Source organism: Elaeis guineensis, chromosome 1 (assembly GCF_000442705.2).
Source record: "Elaeis guineensis isolate ETL-2024a chromosome 1, EG11, whole genome shotgun sequence".
Classification (NCBI taxonomy): domain Eukaryota; kingdom Viridiplantae; phylum Streptophyta; class Magnoliopsida; order Arecales; family Arecaceae; genus Elaeis; species Elaeis guineensis.
The window spans coordinates 125,568,462-125,588,029 of NC_025993.2; the positions used below are offsets into that span (position 1 = coordinate 125,568,462).

At 36.4% G+C, this 19,568-nt stretch overlaps 1 protein-coding gene and 1 non-coding gene across 3 annotated transcripts; both read left to right on the top strand.

The window, feature by feature from the left end:
• Nucleotides 1–370: 370 nt before the first annotated feature.
• TRNAK-UUU (transfer RNA lysine (anticodon UUU)) lies at nucleotides 371–443 on the top strand. The gene has a single exon. It is a non-coding gene; the product is annotated as a tRNA-Lys (tRNA).
• A 3-nt stretch (nucleotides 444–446) lies between these two features.
• Nucleotides 447–19,294, top strand: LOC105034657 (protein PEP-RELATED DEVELOPMENT ARRESTED 1 homolog, chloroplastic). Of its 2 annotated transcripts, XM_010909896.4 has the most exons (9): nucleotides 449–909; nucleotides 989–1,144; nucleotides 7,223–7,291; nucleotides 7,405–7,575; nucleotides 13,518–13,661; nucleotides 17,841–18,002; nucleotides 18,338–18,403; nucleotides 18,593–18,652; nucleotides 18,754–19,294. In XM_010909896.4, the coding sequence occupies exons 1-9, from the start codon at nucleotides 586–588 to the stop codon at nucleotides 18,796–18,798; spliced, it is 1,197 nt and encodes a 398-aa protein (XP_010908198.1). In that variant the 5' UTR covers nucleotides 449–585; the 3' UTR covers nucleotides 18,799–19,294. The 2 variants fall into 2 exon arrangements, with proteins under 2 accessions (XP_029117527.1, XP_010908198.1); XM_029261694.2 differs by lacking the exon at nucleotides 17,841–18,002 and having other exon boundaries at nucleotides 447–909.
• Nucleotides 19,295–19,568: the final 274 nt, after the last annotated feature.

Sequence of the window (19,568 nt, forward strand, 5' to 3'; positions counted from 1 at the left end):
GAGTGAGCTCTAGAGGTGAAGAGCAAAGTAGAGAAGAATGAATGCTAATACAAAAAGAGGATGATGATTTTAAAAGGAGCTAGGCTGCAAGAGGCCTATAGAAACCCAAAATTTAGAAAAAAATAAAATAGCTTATAATTCACATCATGCATAAAATACATTTTTTCTATTACTTTAATTTTTTTTAAATATATATAGAATAAATATTAACAAATAAATAAAATAAAATATTTTTTTAGAAAAAATCGCATCCGATATGGGGTTATAAGCTAATTTTTATAATGATGGTCCCTTGTTTTGGAGGTTGGATTGGAATTGCTCATCAGAGTTTTGATCAATTATTATTTAGACATTCACCAACGCCCTACCAGCCGTCTTAGCTCAGTCGGTAGAGCGCATGGCTTTTAACCATGTGGTCGTGGGTTCGAATCCCACAGACGGCGTCTAGTTTTCTCAGCAAGTTCTTTTTAATTTTTTTTCCAGCACGATCTTTTAGCCAAATCATTCCACCACCAATTTCTTTTTAATTTTTTTTTTCCAGCACGATCTTTTAGCCAAATCATCGAACACCTTCAGAACATAAAAATGGTGGCGGCTCTCTTCTTCTCTTCCTCCACTTTTCCTTCCGCTTTATCTTCCCTTCGCTCACCCATCTCCACCACCCTCTCCCCCACTCTCCTCCGACTCCACTCCCCGACCCCCCTCTCCTTCTGTTCAAAAACTCACCACCCCACCAACGCCTCCTTCCTCTGCTTCAGCCACTGGTCAGAGGCCGAAGCCCCATTATCCACCTCAGATTTTCCTCCTTTATACCCAGAAAACGACGACAAATGGGACTCCTCCAAGTACGAAGCCCTCCTCAAAGGCGGCGAGCAGGTCACTTCTGTGCTCCAGGACATGGTCAAACTGGTAACCAGGATTTCATACTCTTCTTCTCTTTCGAATATAATTTTTCTTTAATTTCCTTAGTTGACGGTTGGTGGCGCAGTTGGAGGACATGGAGCTGGACGCAGAGTCGGAGAGGGCGGCGGTGGAGATAGCAGCGCAGGGGGTTATCGGGAAGAGGGTCGACGAGATGGAGTCTGGCTTCATGATGGCTATCGATTACATGATACAGATCGCCGAGAAGGATAATGATGATAAGGTTCCTGATAGAATGCATAGCTCAGCACCATTTTCATTGTGTTAATCACTTGGCTGTGGACCATTTCATTTGTTTTTTCGTTTGTTCTTTTTCTGTAGTGACATTATTCTTCTGCCTTAGTGTTTATTTTAACTCGGACGATTGCGTGTATAGGATAACATTATCTTTGTTGCTCAGGAATCTCTCATGAGTATATTTACGTAATCTAAGCTCAATATTTTGCCTCCACTTATAGTTTCACTTTTTGAATATTAAGCATGATTCATGAAGCTTTAGAATTTATTGAGTGTTTGGTTTTGGACTGATTTAATGGTGGCTTAGAAGCTTGTCCTGCTTTGGTTCATATTTGTCTTAATGGTTCTTATATTTAATACCCTTTTCATGTGAAAGATATTTAATGTTATGTATTGCTAGCCAGAAAAAGGGGAAAAAAACCGAGTATTGTTGGCAAATGTAATGTTTCATCAAACAAACTCAAAAGTTAGAAATATTAGTATGCTAGATAACATGGTCCTTACTTAATGCTGTCTTACTAGAGTTTTTCTTAAACCCTTGTACGACCACATAGATTGTAATTCCTCCTCTTCTTCTTCTTTAAAAAATCTAGTTATTGTACTAGATTCTGCATACAAAAGACCATTGTATGGGGAACATGTTCAGGAAAGAAGGGTTGGCAGAAAGATGGATGGAGATATGAGCAATTATATTGATGCAAGTACAAAGATGGAAAGTACAAGGTTATTTATGAATGTACACTCTGTTACAGATTGTATGAATACTAATATTGCTTGTGGGATTTAGTTTCCTCTATAAACTATGCAGAACAATTTTAAGCTTAATAAATTTACATGTTAATATATTATTATATTTGCTAATATTATATAATACATGAGAGTGTTTTGTGTTTTACTGTATATCAAGAATTTCTTGCGTTAACTTAGTTGTGGCTGCTAAGATTTTCTGATTAATATGTAATTTGAAGTTTATTCGTCTTGTTTGTGAATATCTACTGAAGTTTTTTTTTTTTTAAATTTTTATTTTAAGAATTAGAATTGTGAAGCTTAATAGTTACATGTTAATATATTATTATATTTGCTAATATTATATACTAATATATGAGAGTGTTTTGTGTTTTACCATATATCAAAAATTTCTTGTGTTAACTTAGTTGTGGATGATAAGATTTTCTGGTTAATATATAAATATATAATTTGAAGTTTATTCGTCTTGTTTGTGAATATCTATTGAAGGTTTTTTTTTTTAGGAATTAGAAATTAGGTAGTAATGCTAATTGCTGGATTTAAATACATGACTAGGTTTTGGTTTTCGTGAAATAAGGTGAGAACACATGCGTATTCAGGTTTTTCAATAGAACAGAACAGATCTGACAAGATAATTCATTAAGTATGTTATCTGTATTTCATAGAGTGAAGCATAAGATGCTCTTGGTGAAATTTTTTGGTTATAACCTCTTTAGTCTCTGCAGTACTTTCGCTCCAACAATCTGTGAAAAAAATTCTCACATAAAATGTAGGAAGGCAAAGAAAAGTTCAATTTCTGTATTATCTTTCGTTTAATATATATTGACATATTACACTATGCATTTTGTTCATAATTTAAGAAATTGTTTTTCATAATTTGTTTTACACATATGCAAGGCTGCAGTTTTTTTCTTTCCAATGTGGTTGTATCAGTTAGTTTTGTCTCTTTCATTCCTTTAACTGTACGAAATATTTTATTATATAGTATTCTTATCTACAACATTACAATATAAAAATATGTTATCGTTAAAGTTCACAAAGCTAATTGCCATCAACACATGTTAAATAACTTACTATGTTTAGGATCTATCGTACTGCTACATAAGGAAGATTAACAATGTGCCGAATTGAAAAACTTCAATTAGAAGCCATTTTCACATGTCTGGAGAACAATTTAACCAGAATCAAATCTAACTTTAACAATCAAGCCTTCTCCCAACTATTTGCATTTGGCCTTATGTCATATGTCTAAGATGAAGTTTGAACAAATTAATAGCCAGGGGACCAAACAAGAGCTTTCTAATGTAACGTTAGACATTCCCAACTTTTATATTTAAACTTCTAATGGAAATGGCTTAATTGTCCCTGAAAGTCCATATTGTGACAAGTCACTCCAAGCTGTTATTTTCCATAAATATAGATGTTTAATCTTGATAGATGCTAGTAGTTGCTTGAATATGCCTAAAGAATATGAACAGCTCACCCTAAATCACTTTTGAAGATGTAAATACTTTTAGTTTGAGAAGGTAATGAAGTTTTCATTAAGAAGGAACTTAGGTTTCATTTCTAGTCAGTATGATGAATGAAGGTAAGGTTTAACATGCTGCCCACAGTTGACTGCCATGTGTAGTAAATCTGTTCTGGGTCTTTGTGTGCCCGTGTCTCATGATGCTAGGATGAACAACATTTTGTGGGCAGGAATGTTTTTTTTTTAAATTTTCACCAGATCAGTGAGGTAAGTTTGCTGCCTTATTGACAGTTCTGAAGTGCAGTTAGAAATGATTGTTATGCTGATTCTGGATTGCTCCTTTCTGAAAGAGGAAAGCCCATTAATTGGACCTAGCAACCAGTTTATGATGAGGTATTTATTCTTGAAGATTTTAGGAAGAGGAGATGAAGGTCGTTAAAGAGTTTAAACCACTGCTTGCTGAAAATTAAGTAATTCCAGGACAATGTTATGGTTATTGATGAATTTCAACATCAAGAAGCATGGAAACTAAAGAATAATGAGAGATATGTATACTCTGCAGCTTGCGAAGGATGTTTGTGAGAATGCTGCTTGTAGAGAGACCATATTAAGGAGGTTAATGTGCGCACAGACTTGAGAAGTCCTTGTGTGAAGTCATATTGATATTCCCCACTACATTGTGGAGGTCCTTCATCACATTGCATCTAAGAAAGTTGCAGAGTGCTTTGATGTGGGCCACCTAGGAGTGGCAATGTGTCAAATTTGTTTGGGTCAATTTAAAACAATATGCACAAAATATTGACTTGTCAACTTATGAAAAGTTGACTGTCTTTTCAGGTAAGGTCTGTTAGAATTCTTTGGCCCATACCCAGCCATCTGTCAACTCCTGCAACCCAACCAGGCTGATCCATACTATACATGGTTCTATCTTGACATGACTGGTCCTGGTCCACTCCAATTCAACCTAATTCTGAATCACCATGCGACAGAAGGAATGAATCTCTATTTCAACTGATTAAAAGAGACTGATCACTCTCAAAAATGTTACCCCTTGGTCATGACTTGAGCTGACCCCACCCAGATAAATCTCTACCCTCATTACTGTCGAGTCAAAGCTCTAACCCACACTTGAACTTTAAAATCCAAGACAAGAAATTTGACCCATATCTGATACCCAACCTGGTCCACACAGGGTCAGGTTAATTTTTACCGCCCTTGGAGCCAACACCTTAAATTGATAGGTGCAAAGCAAAAGGTGTCTGTCCATACAATTTAGCCTCCTCATATTTTGGAAATAAGGTTTTCTTTCTTTTCCTGTGAGGAGAGAATGGTCTAGCCAACACCTTGAATAGAGAATGGAGTAGGAGGTCCAACTGGTTGATGGTTTGCTCTCAAGTAGGCGGAGTAGAGTAAATATTGTGGATAGATTTGCTTGTCTTGGTTTGAAAAGTGATACAGTCAAGCACTAACCTGATGTTGCAAATTTAGCTGCATGTGTGCACGGGGTTTTGTATGTAGTCTCATATGGATCTTTAACTCCTTGATATATGATATTTAGCCAAAGGGATAAAGCATCATATGGGTCTCTATACTCCTATCATAGCAAGTATGACTTCATCTCTTGAGTTACTATATTAGTTTGCTGATGTGACTACTTACATGGTGGTGAACTGATTCTGCAAGAAGGCTTACTTGATGATTCAAAAAATTACTGCTCTGTTAGATCACTGTTTAAAACAGGGATGTCTAGTTTGTAAATTATTGAATGCAGAAACTAATAAGTATTAAGCCTCAGTTAGTAGTCCTCAATGCATGGTAAATGGATGATCAGATTGAAGTGTTGAATACCATGTCTCTTCTTGGGATCAAATCAATTCTATGGTTGTTTGTCTACAATGTTAGTGAATAGGTCCATGATTAGTCCTGCTTTTCAAGGTTGTATTGGACGTGATTCACATTATTTGATCCATTGGTTTGCAACCATGAAGGGTCATTGATGAGGTAAACTCTTCTACTTGTATCTTGCAAGATATTCATGAAGAGATGAGCAAAGGATGGCCTTTGGTGAAAAAAGTTAAAAAGCATGCGCCGATGTTTGTTGAATGTTCGTTGGTTTCAGTTAGGAGATGTGGTTGTGGTTTACTTTTGGTAAAAAAGATCTCTTAATTGCAAATATCAATAGCTTCATTCTCATAGTGCTTGTTTATTTAACCTATCTGAAGAAACTGATTACTAATGCTTGTGTTTTTGGAATTCTTTAGTCTAACTTTAGCAATATGTTTGACGTTCAAGATTTGACCATCTATTGTGGCCAACCATGTAGATGAGACACCAAAAAGCAAGCAATGAAAGTGCCTTCCTTTCCAAAATTTAGAGAATTAAAGCATTGCAATGCGAGATTCTATATCATCCTTTCTCTTCTTGTACATGATTTTGGATGCGATGTCCGATGCATAGAGTTGGATCCTTATGACTCATGAGAGCCAAGTTTCTCAAGTCAAGGCACTAAACCTCCTCATATTTCATTCTGAAATCCTTTTTTATGGAGAGAATGAAGCTCAATTAACTTGCTTGAAAGGTTTCTATTTACTTGAATACTAGTTTGAGAGACAAGGATTTGTTCATTCTCATCCTAATCTCTTTAAAATCTAGGATAATAAACCTTAGCCTCTAACCTGTCTTCCTAATAAAGTTTCTCTTCTTTGGATGGTCCACAATTCAATCATAGGCCAGCTTTGAATCTATAACAAAATTACAATACACCTATCATCCATTAAAAAAGCCTACCATAACCCCATTGACACTATGCCTATTCCTGTCCTCAGTGACCATTATAATCATGGGAAGTTATCATCCTATACCATCTTAATCCAAATGCAGATTAGGTTTTGATTTTAGTAACCATTAGTTTCAGATTTTGCTGCCCTGATTCCCCATTAAACTCCAGGAAGCTTTACCTTATCCTGTCTTATATCGCCATGTTAGCCGCAGCTGACTAACCCGACCTCTTGAATTCTTTCTTGTGTTCTTTATCCCTCATTTATTCTGCATTTTAACTTATTACGTGAAGTCATTAATCTTGTGTCACTTCACAAGTCCAGAAGTCTTACAATGAAATCATGTCCCTTGGAAAGTCTAAATGTTAGATTAGCTGAGTTGCTAAATGAGCCTTTTGGAGAATGAAAAGCGATCATCACTGTTCCCTGAGCAGGGAGTGATGTAACTCTATAATATAAACTTGTTGATAAAATGGAAATAGATATTGAACTGGTTTTAATATTGTGTTTCTTGGACAAAAAGGTTTTTAATTCTTCTATTCCTGACTAGAACCTGTGGTTACTGCCCTATACATTTCGTGAGAACTGGCAAAATTTGTTTTGGTAAGATCTCCTTTCATTACGAATTCTGACTGCTATTAGCCATGGCACTCACTTTTGATTAATTGCATCGAGATGTTCTGCATCAATATTCTCAATTGCCTGCATCAGAAATTCATGTTAAAGAATTTTGATGTTCATGGTGAAGCTGTGACCATTTAATCTGACCATTATATTGAAAAGTTAGTAAATTCATGTCAGAGACTAGTTTTGAAGAAAGCATATACTGACGCCAGTTTTATAAACTTTTCCTTTAAAATATTAACCAATTAAATTTTTTTTTCCCATGTTGACTTGCTCATTTTAATAGCAAGTTCCACTTTCAAGTTGTTAGTTGTTAAAATAAAATAATTTTATTTGGGCCTTGCATTCTGCTTTCCATATGACTGTTTAACTAATTGGTTCTTTCTTCTATAGTCTTAAAAATATGTGATTTCTATTTGCCCACATTGTCATTGTCTTATGTGTTCAGCGCAAGGTGCTTCTGGAAGTGATAAAGCAAACAGTGTTAGACCATCTCACCAAAAAGTGTCCTCCACATGTGAGCTTCCCCATACATTGAAAAATTTCCTGATTATAGTTCTGAAAGTTAAGCAGAACTTCTTTGAGCATTGTATTGGACTTTCTTGCACTACCATCTGGTTTTTGAAGCAGGTTCAAGTGATTGGCCTTCTTTGTCGGACTCCACAAAAGGAAAGCAGACATGAATTACTATGCCGAGTTGCTGCAGGTGGTGGTGTGTTTAAAAGTGAGAATAACTTTAAAGTTCAACTTCCAGGGGCAAATCTCAATGATATTGCTAACCAGGCTGATGATTTATTGGAGGTGAGGCTCAACAACATAAGAAGAGGATGTTCATGTTTGTTGTTTATGAATTGGGTTCGGATGGAAACATTGATTTCCTCCTAGCTATCTTAGAATATTAATATTTTGCATCAACTATAAATTTTGGCATGATCAAATTATAGTACGGTTGCAAAATTTAGGCACATGCCTCGCTACAGGCTTGATACAACATCCTATGACCCAACTTCTGACCGTGGATGTGTATTAGAATATTCTTTAGATTTTTCCTGCTGCAACGATCAAAATTATAAGCTTCCTGACAATTTAAGTAAGGCATATGATTATAGTATGTATGTGTGTGTGTGTATCCTAAGTACAATGGGGCTGATTTGCTACATAGATATATGCACTAGTATTACATGTTTGCACTTGTGATTATGAAAATATGGAAGTCACCAAAAAGTTGCTAATCACCTATAAGACATGGACATCGGTTCAAATATGTATATGATGTGATGTGGATACACATGTGACAAATCTTGAAAAATAGAATAGACTCAACCAAGACATCATAATCACACTTGGGCAAATCATGTCTGACCTGACCCACTTGGTCAATTTTAGGTGTGCTTGTGCAGGAGTTCCTGGTCAGTTGGCTTAGGCTAGGACTAGAAATTGAGGCCTGATTAACCACTTGCTTGGCTTCAAGGGAAGTATCCTCATGTTGCAGGTGATGACATGTTGTCTGAACACTTAATACCACATTTTCTCCTACTTTCTACAACCACATCAGTTTCCTTCTTCTAAGTGAAAGAGGAGGCTTGTGGATTGCGAAATTGGCCACCTTAGTTGGATTTGTATTGCTTGTCACTGATTTCAACTAAGCTACCATCATCACCATTGCCAAGGATGGAATTTGGATGCCTGCACTTAGTGGGTACAGTATTCTTTATGGGATGTCTCATATTTGAGCATCTTGTGCTCATAAATTTGCAATGAATGTTTGAAACCTGATGAGTAGAAGATCAATCAATAGGAGAGGTTGTAGAAACTAATATTTGATGCCTTGAGGGGTGTGGAGTATGATATACACATGCACAGAGGCATTTCTCCCTATTTCCTTTTGCCTCTCCTTGGTCTTTTTCATGGGATCTTTTTATTGACCTTTACATAGAAAGGACCAAATTTAGGTGAGTTGATCACATCCGGATGGCCTCGATCAATTGGATCCGACACAATTGAGCTGATTCTGAACCTTAACTTGGTAGGATTTGTGTTAGAAAGTAGCCTCCTCCTAGGGTTGTTATTTGATGGATAAACATCATGAAAAAGTTGGTCAACTTTTTCATTGATGAACTTACCCATGTTCTCATGCTTCTTTAGATTTGTAAAGTTTATTTCCATCGATAACATTTACCCATGAAATGGTGGGGGGGGAGGGTGTTGGAATTTTATGTAGGGGTATGCATGTGTGTTTAAATTTTTTTTTTTCTACATAACATAGCAGAATAGAAGATTAAAATACTTTTTAATCTAAATTATGTATGCATAAAATAAAGAATACATAGATCTACTTTATATGTTGAAATTGAACACATGCTGAATTTTATGCTGAAATTAAATATGTGATCGAATCACGTACTTGTTTCATAATTTCTTTCTTCGAATCTGGATTTGAAAGAAGGTAGGTTTTTCTTTAGCTGCGCAACTACTTGGCCTCTATGAGTATCCACTCAGGATCAGCTTGGAGCAGCCCTCTATGGGGTTGATCTTTTTTCTCCAAGAACGATCACCTGCGAATCTGAACGAAGCTTGGATCGCGATCAACTCTTTGATTTTTTTCTTGATCTTTTTTTTCTTTTCTTTTCTTGCTCTCCTTCCCTTGGTTATGCAGCAATCAAGATCTGAAAATTAGCCACAAAGAAGTGCTGCTCAACCTTCCTTAGGTGTGGAGATGATGGATGCCCAAACCCCTTTGGGTGTTGGAAACAAGAGGGAGAGGCGTGGGGAGCTCTTAGGAGGCATGGGGACTTCTGAAATTCTAATCTTAAGAGCCTTAGAGAAGGGCCTTTAAATAGGCAAAAAATTTGAATCCTATTCAAAACCAAATAGTCTCTTAATACAAGTCCTACTCGCATTAGGAATTCTTGTAGTTTTAGATCTTTGACTTTCTTTAGGAGTCCATTAGGCACCAACTCTTGGAGCCTTTTCACCCACTTTCTCACATGCCACATGGGGCTTAGGGGATGCCCCTTGCTAGTCCCACATGCCCTCATCCAATTGGGCACGTCCAACTTGATCAAATCAAGTGGCGCCCCATACAAACAATTAAGAAATTTGATTAAGGGTTTGAACTCTTAATGCATATGATCCAAAATCCTAGGCATCCAACAATTGGAGCTCAATTAATCTAATTCATTTAGGTTATTAGCAGGTAATTAACTCGAATTAATCTTATCAAATAAGAAATTCAAGTGTAAAGAGAAAATTGGGTTCAATCATGTGCTAGCAAGGTTATCCTGAACCCAATAGGATTTCTCTAAATCCAATTGAGACTTCATAAGTCCAGTTATTTATTTCAGATCTAATCCCTTTGTTGTGTGACTCCATATGTTCAATTCTATCTGCTAGTGAGATATATCATGATCTTTATTATAGTATCATTGAAATTTTTTTCAATGGATTGGAACGATTTCATTCTAACTCATCAAGCATTGTCGATCCTGAACAATCTTAGTGAGCTTTCACAATCCATCAGTGACATCTAGCAGTATGTAGTGGCAACACAGTAGAATCAAAATAGAACCTCAAGGTGTGGTTCACTTGTGATTCAGTCCCTTTATCGTGAGTTCCGACTAGATGACAGATCATGGATAAATCGTCAATTCTCATCATCAGTCATATGATAGATTCGATTAGCTTAAGTTCAATTGTGATCCTTATGAAAACTCTTTTTCATTAGTCACACTACTATGGTCACAGTCTCAGACTCGGCCTCTCAAATCTTATAGGACTACTCCTTTCTATCAAGATCGATAGATTCTAACTAGACATGCATTTTACTCCTACAGTGGACCAACTGTCGCCAACATCCGCTACAAGGTCTCATCGAGGTAATGTTTGTGTCAGTTAAACTCCAATAGCCTTACTGCGAGCAATCATGTCATCGCAAGTCAAAGAACCATTCACATAGCTACAGCATCCAGATGATCACTGACGATTGAGTAGAAATCCAAGTGATCTATCGTATGATCACACTCAGTACTAATTGTTCACTAGTTATTCTCTAACAACTACTCGCATTCATCGCTCAGTGTCTCTACACTGTAGACCAGAGATTCATCTATCCCGAAGGAAGCGATCTGGACACTGATTTATCCGGATCGATCACCGTCCTAATGATGATATTATGATTGGAAGTATTTAGGAATTATATATATGCCTCTAATTCTTAATACCTTGAGAATATGTATCAAAAATATTAATTTCATGGACGATTCAAGAACACGTTACACTTGAATGAAAATAAAATTTGTCCTTTTATTGATCAAATCAATATTTTAAGTACAAAATTGTGCTCTAGATATATTATAATATATCTGTCATATTGGCTTCTAGGACATACATCTAATAGAGGGGGTCTTACAACTTAGGTAGTGGATAAGTTATTTTTTCATTAGTTGATAAAATAATATTTTTATTTTATTCCTAAGATATCCCAAATCTTTCATAATAATTTAATATAATATATATTATTATATTATATCATATAGTATAATAATATATATTTAATATATTATATTATATGCAATATATAATATAATATATTATTATTATATGTAATAATATTTATATGATAAAGGGTTGTTGGGGGAGTAAGCCATTTTTTCGACCAAAAACAGCTTGGCCACTGAACAAGGAGGTGATTTACCATTATTCGCCAACTGCCCTAGTGAAGGAAGAAGCCCCACAATGACCTCGACTTAAGGTGAAATACTATCTTGGATGACAATCGATCTCTATACTGGATACCAGCCGACCACAGGATCAATCGATCAGAAGGATTAGTTGACTTCAGATTTAGCCGAGGTCCCACTTCAATTGTGCACCGACCAAGTCACCAAACCCTCCATCTTTTCGAGGATGAGGTCCATATCCTCAAGGATGGATTGTAGAGGGCAAATCTCAGGTTGGAATCCTACTAAGGTTTCCATGAGCACCGAAGACATTGTTCACGGCCTCTCAGCTTCTCCACATGGAGATCTGGGGGGGTCTGCCCAGGCACAGGTTTGATGCCGCATTAAAGAGATGGCTCGATCAATAGTACACAACAACTAATCAGTCTAGAAAAGTGACGATAAGTAATCAGCTCGATGAACAACTGAAGCCAATCTCTTATCCACAAATCTCGAGGATGTTTCTCCTAATCATGCGCATGTGGACTTTACTGCCACATGTAATCCTCATGGATAATGTGCGTAATCCCTATCTGTGCTTGATGCGCATAATGGGTGCCCCATTATCTCCAACGGGTGTAGATTTTTTGAAACCGTTCTCAGGCTCAGCGATAACGGATAGCAACTCCCCCTCTATATAAATGGGATGAAGGGGACTCTTAAAGAAGTAACTTTTTCCATGAAATAGAGCCTAGAACTCCATCTTTCTCTCTGATCTCCACTTTACTGCTTGCTGAAAGCTCCGATTGACTTAAGCATCGGAGGTTCCTCCATTGAAAAATCTCTAATGAGTGGATTTTTTTGTAGGTGTCCCTGAAAGAGCATCTTTTCTTTGGCAGAAGCTATCTCCATGTCATTAGGTGACCGACCTCTACCTCGGTAGGAGATGAAGCCCAGCCACAGATCAAAGACTCTCAGCAAGAAGGTTATTATGGGAAATATGGATAGATTTTAGCAACTTACCTAGAAAAATAGTCATGCAAAAGAACATGGGTAACGGATTCTGGAACTACTTTCCAATGTATAAATGAACATGAGTAAATTTTTTTCCTATTTAAATATTGCTCGGGAAACACTTACCTAGGAAATATAGATTATTGGGTAAGTTTTCCACCCTCCAAAGAACGGGCCTTAGAGTGGTTGGGAACGGGGAAAGGGGATCTGGTTGGCTTGGAGTAAAAAGAACTAACTGTGCCAATGACCTGTGCTGACAATGTGAACCAAACTGATCATCAACCAGTGCATCTTGTTGAGCTGACAAGGCAACTCGATATTTATAATATTAGACACTCAGATGCTTGGTAGGTTTTATGAGGATCAGATGTAGCTTTTAGAGGTTGCAGATAGAACATTGAGCAAAGCTTGTCACACTGATGAAGGGATCCCAGCACAGACTTTGCCTACTGTCAACAGCTGAAGAGTTTTTTTTTTGCCCTAGTATGCACCCTACCCAATGAGTATCTATCAATAATATTTTATGCATCCAAGATGGCATTTTCTGGACATAACATTATATGCATCTGGGATAGGTAGGGATCCAGCCAAAACTTAGCATTCCTTCTTGGATAGTTTTCTGAATAAAAAAGCATCCTGAGATCAATTGTGTTGTAAGGATCTTGGCAGGTTTGCTTTTTGAAACTACATTAATGTTACACCATAACCATAAACATCAAGCATCACCCTAACATTTATGAAAGCAATGTTTTCCTCAAGTGTTATCAACTTGATTTCATACTTTTGATGCTTGAAGATTTTCCTTAAAACTTCCAGTGCTTGAATTTTAAATTCTATGGGTGTGCTGAGTATGGTCAACTCTGAAACTAATTATTATCTGGCGACTGGTAGATTTATTTATATTTATTCTCATTCCCTTTGGTTATCAAATCAGTATTCAAAGAAAGGAAGCTCTGTGTTTTAGAAAAATTGTGAGTGAAACTGCATAATAATAATTTCCAATTTTTTAACGGTCTAACAGTTTTTCTGCGGGAAGATTTTCTCCAAGTTTCTGATTGTTTGTCTTTGTAGACAATGGAATCTAGGCCTACTGTTCCTGATCGGAAACTGCTTGCAAGACTTGTTTTAATCAGAGAGGAAGCTCGGAACATGATGGGTGGTGGAATATTGGATGAAAGAAACGACCGTGGTCTTAGTACACTGCCCGAAGCAGAGGTCAGCTTCTATTCCCTTTTATATTCATCTACTACTAAACTAGCAAAAGTTATGAGTCGGTCTTTTGCTTACAACCAAGTAATCTTCCAACTAAAGAAATAAATCGGGTTATGTAGTCTCAAATACTAAAATTTTAGCATGAAGTCACATGTTATAGCATATCTTTAATAGTTTCACTAATTACGTGTTAAATCTGCTCATGCAGCTATATTACTTACCAAGATTTTATTCTTGCTACCCTCTTCCCATTGTTGTGCAAAGAATATTTAAATGTCAACAAAGATATTCTCATCCTTTCATATGTATGAAGTATGTGCTGGAGACTTCACTATAATTGCTGTGAGTTTTGAAACCAATAAAATCAGTCAGCCTTTTGTTATTGCAACCAAAATGAGGAATTGAGGCTAAACCTCGGGATTATATGCAAGTCGATCTTTCTTAATTTTTTCTTATTTTTTTGGGGTAAAATTACTATTTTATATTTGTTCCTTTATGTTATGTAGCCAAAATGCTACTGAGGAGTTTGGAAAGTTTCTGCAGAGACTATGACCTTTCAATTTTATAGATTATGTGGCCTTTTCTTTTTTCCTGGGATGAAAGTTGGGGAGTGAAAGCCTAGCCAAAGATGAGATTTGAGAAACATTCAAGGAACAAATCTTAGAACAAAAGTGCTGAATGTCTAAAAAGGAAAGTGTGCCCCACTCAACAGCAGATAGTTGCAATTAGAGAACCAGAGCAGAACAAAACAGTGCCAAACCCCAAATATAAGTAGCACACAGTTAATTCTCTAGGTTCTTCAGTACTGTCTTCGGAACAGCAAGTTGAGTGTGCACATCTTGCTGGATCAGCTCTCATCAGTTTCACCTGTAGCATCTTCTGTCTAGCTTTTTGATAATCTCAGTTGCATCTTTTCTATAAATATTAGGCCTGTGGTCACTCCACTTTTTGTTGGAATTTCTATCTTTCCATGTACTTTTATGATTTCTGGGTCCCACCATAATGTCATTCCCTCTGTATTCTTCTTCCTCCAAGTTATTGAAAGTTATTAACTATCCTGGGAGCTTCTCTGCTGAAAACTGAAATCATTGTTCTAAACCCCTTGTGGCAAGAGAGACCTAGTCGTTGTTTATAATATCTTTCAATTATATATGTCCCAAAAGTCTCCCGTCAGAAAGAAGTCTTCACCCCATTTTGCAGGGAATAGGAATTTCTTGCCCCTTGTATTGAGGCCCTCCGTAATCCAACATTTACATGCTTTTAACTAACTAAACAATATCCCTCCATATCCCAGTTTGTAATCTATTTATGATAAATCTTTTGAAATATAAACATGTGAAAACATATTTGTAGTTAGGGACATTGTTGAGGACCATTTAATTAGAGTTTTTCTTCAATCTAGAGACATTACCTTTTGTTCGAAATTCTAATCAGCTATCCTCTCCGTCCAAGGTATTAAGCTTAGTTGAAACTGATCCAAAACTGATGAAAATTTTATATTTGGTTACTTTTGGTTGGTTTCAATCAATTTCAGCTGAAACCTGAGCAAATTGTCATTTCTTTTCTTTTACCCCCTCTCTTCAATCTTTAAAGATCCTGCTAATCTGTCTATGAGTGGAGTTTGAAAGAATCTGTCCAGCCCCCATCTCCCCACCTCTACACACACACACACACCAAAAAAAAAAAAAAGGTTCTCTGTATTGCATGCACCAGGTGCAATTGGACCGAGTCATATCCCATGGTGGATAACACACCATGCTACCCCTTGTATTTCACCAATTCCCGATTGCGCACTATCCACCGTGCATATGCTCCAGGATTTGCCTTGGTTCACTTTGACCTGGTGCATGCAATAATTTCTCCAAAAAAGGAAAAAAGAATTGTTTGCATATATTAAAATCTTACAACCATCTGTCTTGATCTAATACATCAATAAGTCTTCTCTCTCATGTCTGCTAAGGAGATAATATATGTTGCTGTCCTGAGTTTCAGTTATCAGTCCCTAAGACAACTAGAAATTTAATATATTTGAATAATTATTGACATAGCTTTTACTATTAATTGCTTGTAGTACCTTATTGAAGCATGGTCAGAGTTTTACATTGTAATGGAATTTGTTAGTGAATGAAATTGTTTATTTAAGACTGACCCAAAGGAGAGAGCAAATAACTTTGGTTCTTGTGACTCATCAATAATGTTCTCAATAGCATGGTTCTATCAATGCTGGTTCTCAAGGATGAGCAAAATTCTAAATTATTGTTTGAGAAGCCTCTAGTTTTTCATTCTTTTCCAAATATTCAAAAGAAACTTTTGTGCGGTTCTCTTGTTTTATTTATAATTTTAAGAAACTTCCAGGCATATGTCTTAAGCATGAAACCATAGTACAGATAAAGTGCATTAGCAGGATTTGCTTGATTACTTTAACTATCGTATATGATCCTATGTAACTCAAAATTCAACAATATGATTTTAAATACTTTGCATTGATCTCTTTTGTTTTTCTGATTTTTTGGATTTTATTTTAACTTTTTTTGACTGAAACACCCAAACTGGAGCAGTGGCTGAAACTGAAGCTCTATTTGAGCAACCTGAATTGAAAATGAAATTGAGTTTTAAAACCTTGTTTATGTTTTATCTATCAAGCTGTCTTGCTTAAGCAGGATGCCAAGGCCTTTACTGACAACAAAAAAGGAAGTAACGGAAAATTGAAAGAAGAATGTTATTTCTCATCTTCACTTGGCCCTTATTCTTAAGCCGAAAGCACATGAGAAAGCATTGAGGAGAATCAACAAAGTACAGGTGGGAGAAATTTCTGTTGTTGAGCACTCCCCTACCGCGTCCATTGTTGCTATGTTTCTTATCAGATATTTGTTTTTTTGTTGTTTATCTTGCCTTCTCTAGGAAGGATTCCTGTTTGTACTTCACACTTTTGATTCATAATCTTAATGATTGTTGATGGCCAAGCCATCTTTTTCCATCGAAAAAAAAAGCCTCAAAAGCAGCTGATCTAACTTTGAACATTATTACGCATTCCAAATTTTTGGGCGGCAGATTTTTTTTATTATTTTTTTAAACAACTGGTGGAAGTCTGGCTGAAATCAGTTGAGGTTGGGATTTGAACCCAAGTTATTGGTATCAATATCTAGTGACTTTACTAACTAAGCCAGTGGCACCCTCGAGTAGCAGATGAGAACCGACAGTTTAACGTTATAAGTAAATTCTTTTGTTTCTCTTGAGACCCATGTAAATAATTTTGGGAATATTTTAGGTGCTTTGCCCAGACATTCAGTTGAAGTAGTAAATCAGCAGTTTTAGCTTAAAAATTTGTCTGTTTGAAAGAATTACATGCATCCTTAGCATTACCATGGATTACGATCATAATAAATTTATGCTTCAAAAGTACGATGTGAGGTTATGAGTCTGAATTACTCCATCCAGTCTATCCTCTTGTTTCTAGGGATCAGCATAATTCAGCTTTGACCTTCGCACTGGGATATCACCCTCATAGTAACTCCTTAATTCCCCTAATAAATCTTTCTTCAGCAGAATTCACAAAATAAGGAGAAACAATCCGGGGTCTGGTAGGGTTTCTGCTTATAATACCAACCAACCTTGGTTTTTCATGTCAGAAGGAATTGTGCAGAACTGCTGATACCTTGATCCTGACCCTGGAGATGATCAGCACATCCCAGTCTCAGATCTTTCTTCATTTTAGACCTACTTGGTTGTATGATACCAATCCTCTTCAAGTCAGAAAAACATGGATTTCATGGTCGTTAAAGAAAATAGGTCTTTATGGAATGATACTGCAATTATTTCCCCTGTTCTTTCTTTCTTTTGGTAAGAGAGAGGAAGGTTGTAGAATGATCAATGATTCTCATCAGAATTTATGTATTCTATTTAACAAAATATGGTATTTGCTTTTATCAATCTACTCAATTGGAATTAGTGATATCTGTCCACAACTTGTTTATGACCAAAGATTTTCTAACATCTTCTAAATTGTTTTATTACTAGAAAACACAATTCCTACATGTTTTCTTGTGGCTGTTTGAAACCAATAGATATTTATCTCAAAAGGTTCTTTTGCCATGTCTCTATTTTCTTTTCGTGTTCATTTCATTTTATATTATGAAGATATGTAATGAATGTTTTGCATAATTCCATCTAATGGAAGTTCAGGTGAACTTCTTGAGCAAGCTAGTTGCTTTAAGACCAGGACAATCTGTCCAAAAAATGATAAGTGATGTGATGCATGGGAAAGGTGAAGGTGCAGACAACTTGGACAGTGGAGATGAAGATCCTAACAATAGACAAAAGATGCTAAGTGGAATAGCTGGAAGGGTGAGTTCTTGCTTAATGATCCCTGGTGCTTTTGGTTTTTCAGAATAATTATATGGCACCCCTATAAATTCCCCTAAAAGGGAGAATTCAGGTTTGTCAGTGAAAAGCTGAGGGAATAATTACAAGTTTGGTATGAACTTAAACCCCAGCAGCCCCTAAATTGGATGTGCTCCTTCAGTTTTCAACTCCTCTTTTTTTTATTTATTTTATTGCTATTATTATTATTATTATTATTATTATTATTTTAATGGCAGCATAGTAGTATGAGATAGTTAATATCAATGTGATAGCTAACAAAAAAATTCTTACATACTAACAAGCACTGGTTTTCTCAGGGTAGCATTACAGGCCGTAAACCACGTCCTGTTCGTCCTGGAATGTTCCTTGAGACTGTTTCCAAGGTATTTATTCATCATTGTATTCATAATCTTAAAGTAAATTTGTCATGTGGCATCTGGTAGATTTAAAGTAACAAATAAATTGAACATTTTTCAGTTGAACTCTACATATGAGCATACTTTAAATTCTGATATGCAGAATGTGGGCGTAGAAACTGGCAATCTTATTTCTTTTCTTTCTTGAAATATTAGGTCTTGGGTGGAATTTATTCAGGGAATATATCTGGCATTACAGCTCAACATTTAGAATGGGTAATTGCTCTGCCTTATTTGCTGTTGTTACCATATGATGCACATTGCAAGGGTTTTTGTCTTTTGGAATATAATGGAGGGAATTTACCTTTCCTTCTCAGGTTCATAAGAAGACCCTTGAAATTCTTCAAGAGATGGCCTTTTAATTTTGTGAGCAGATTCTGATCACATCTTTGCTCTTTGATTCATCCAAAGTTGGAAGTGGGTGCACAGATTCTTATCCCTCACACCAAGGTCCATACAATATGCAACGTCAGATATCACCAAAACAAGCACTTGTTAGGTCATAAGCTTTCTGATGATCAAAAAGGTGTGACCGCCAAGAGAAAGGAAGTATGACATTGCCCAGCTGAAGCATGGTCAGATCTGTATAGCAGCAACCTCTGGCTTATGCCTTGATATTAGAGTCCAAATGAGTCTTCGGTGCCTGTTGAGTTTCATGAAGTGTCCTTCCTGCTAGATGAAGCATCTTCTTATGAACTCTCTTCATTGCAGTCTGTGGGTCAATAAATTTCCATTTAGAATTCCAAGATCACTGCGCGTGGACGCTACAAATTTTAACATACTCCCTAGCTTCTTGCTTTTTTCTCAACTTGCAATTTCTAAACCTATAATGCGAATTGGCTTCATCTGGATGTTAAATTTTGTTTCTATTTCATTGATGCTATATAACATTTCAGCAGTATAAATGTTTCCTGTGCGAACTCAGCAAGCCACTATGGTGGTTTAATGGAAGACTATGCTGAACAACCCGAAATGAAGAGTGGAAGAGGGTTGTTCAGTATGTCTATTTTAAAGAGCTCAAGGCTAGCTGAGTTTAGAAGCATGAGTTTCTCCATATGCTCGCTGAATACATGGCAAGGTTAAGGGGTATTAGGTCAGTGGTTTGGCTAATTTAAGAGTATAAATGAGCTGA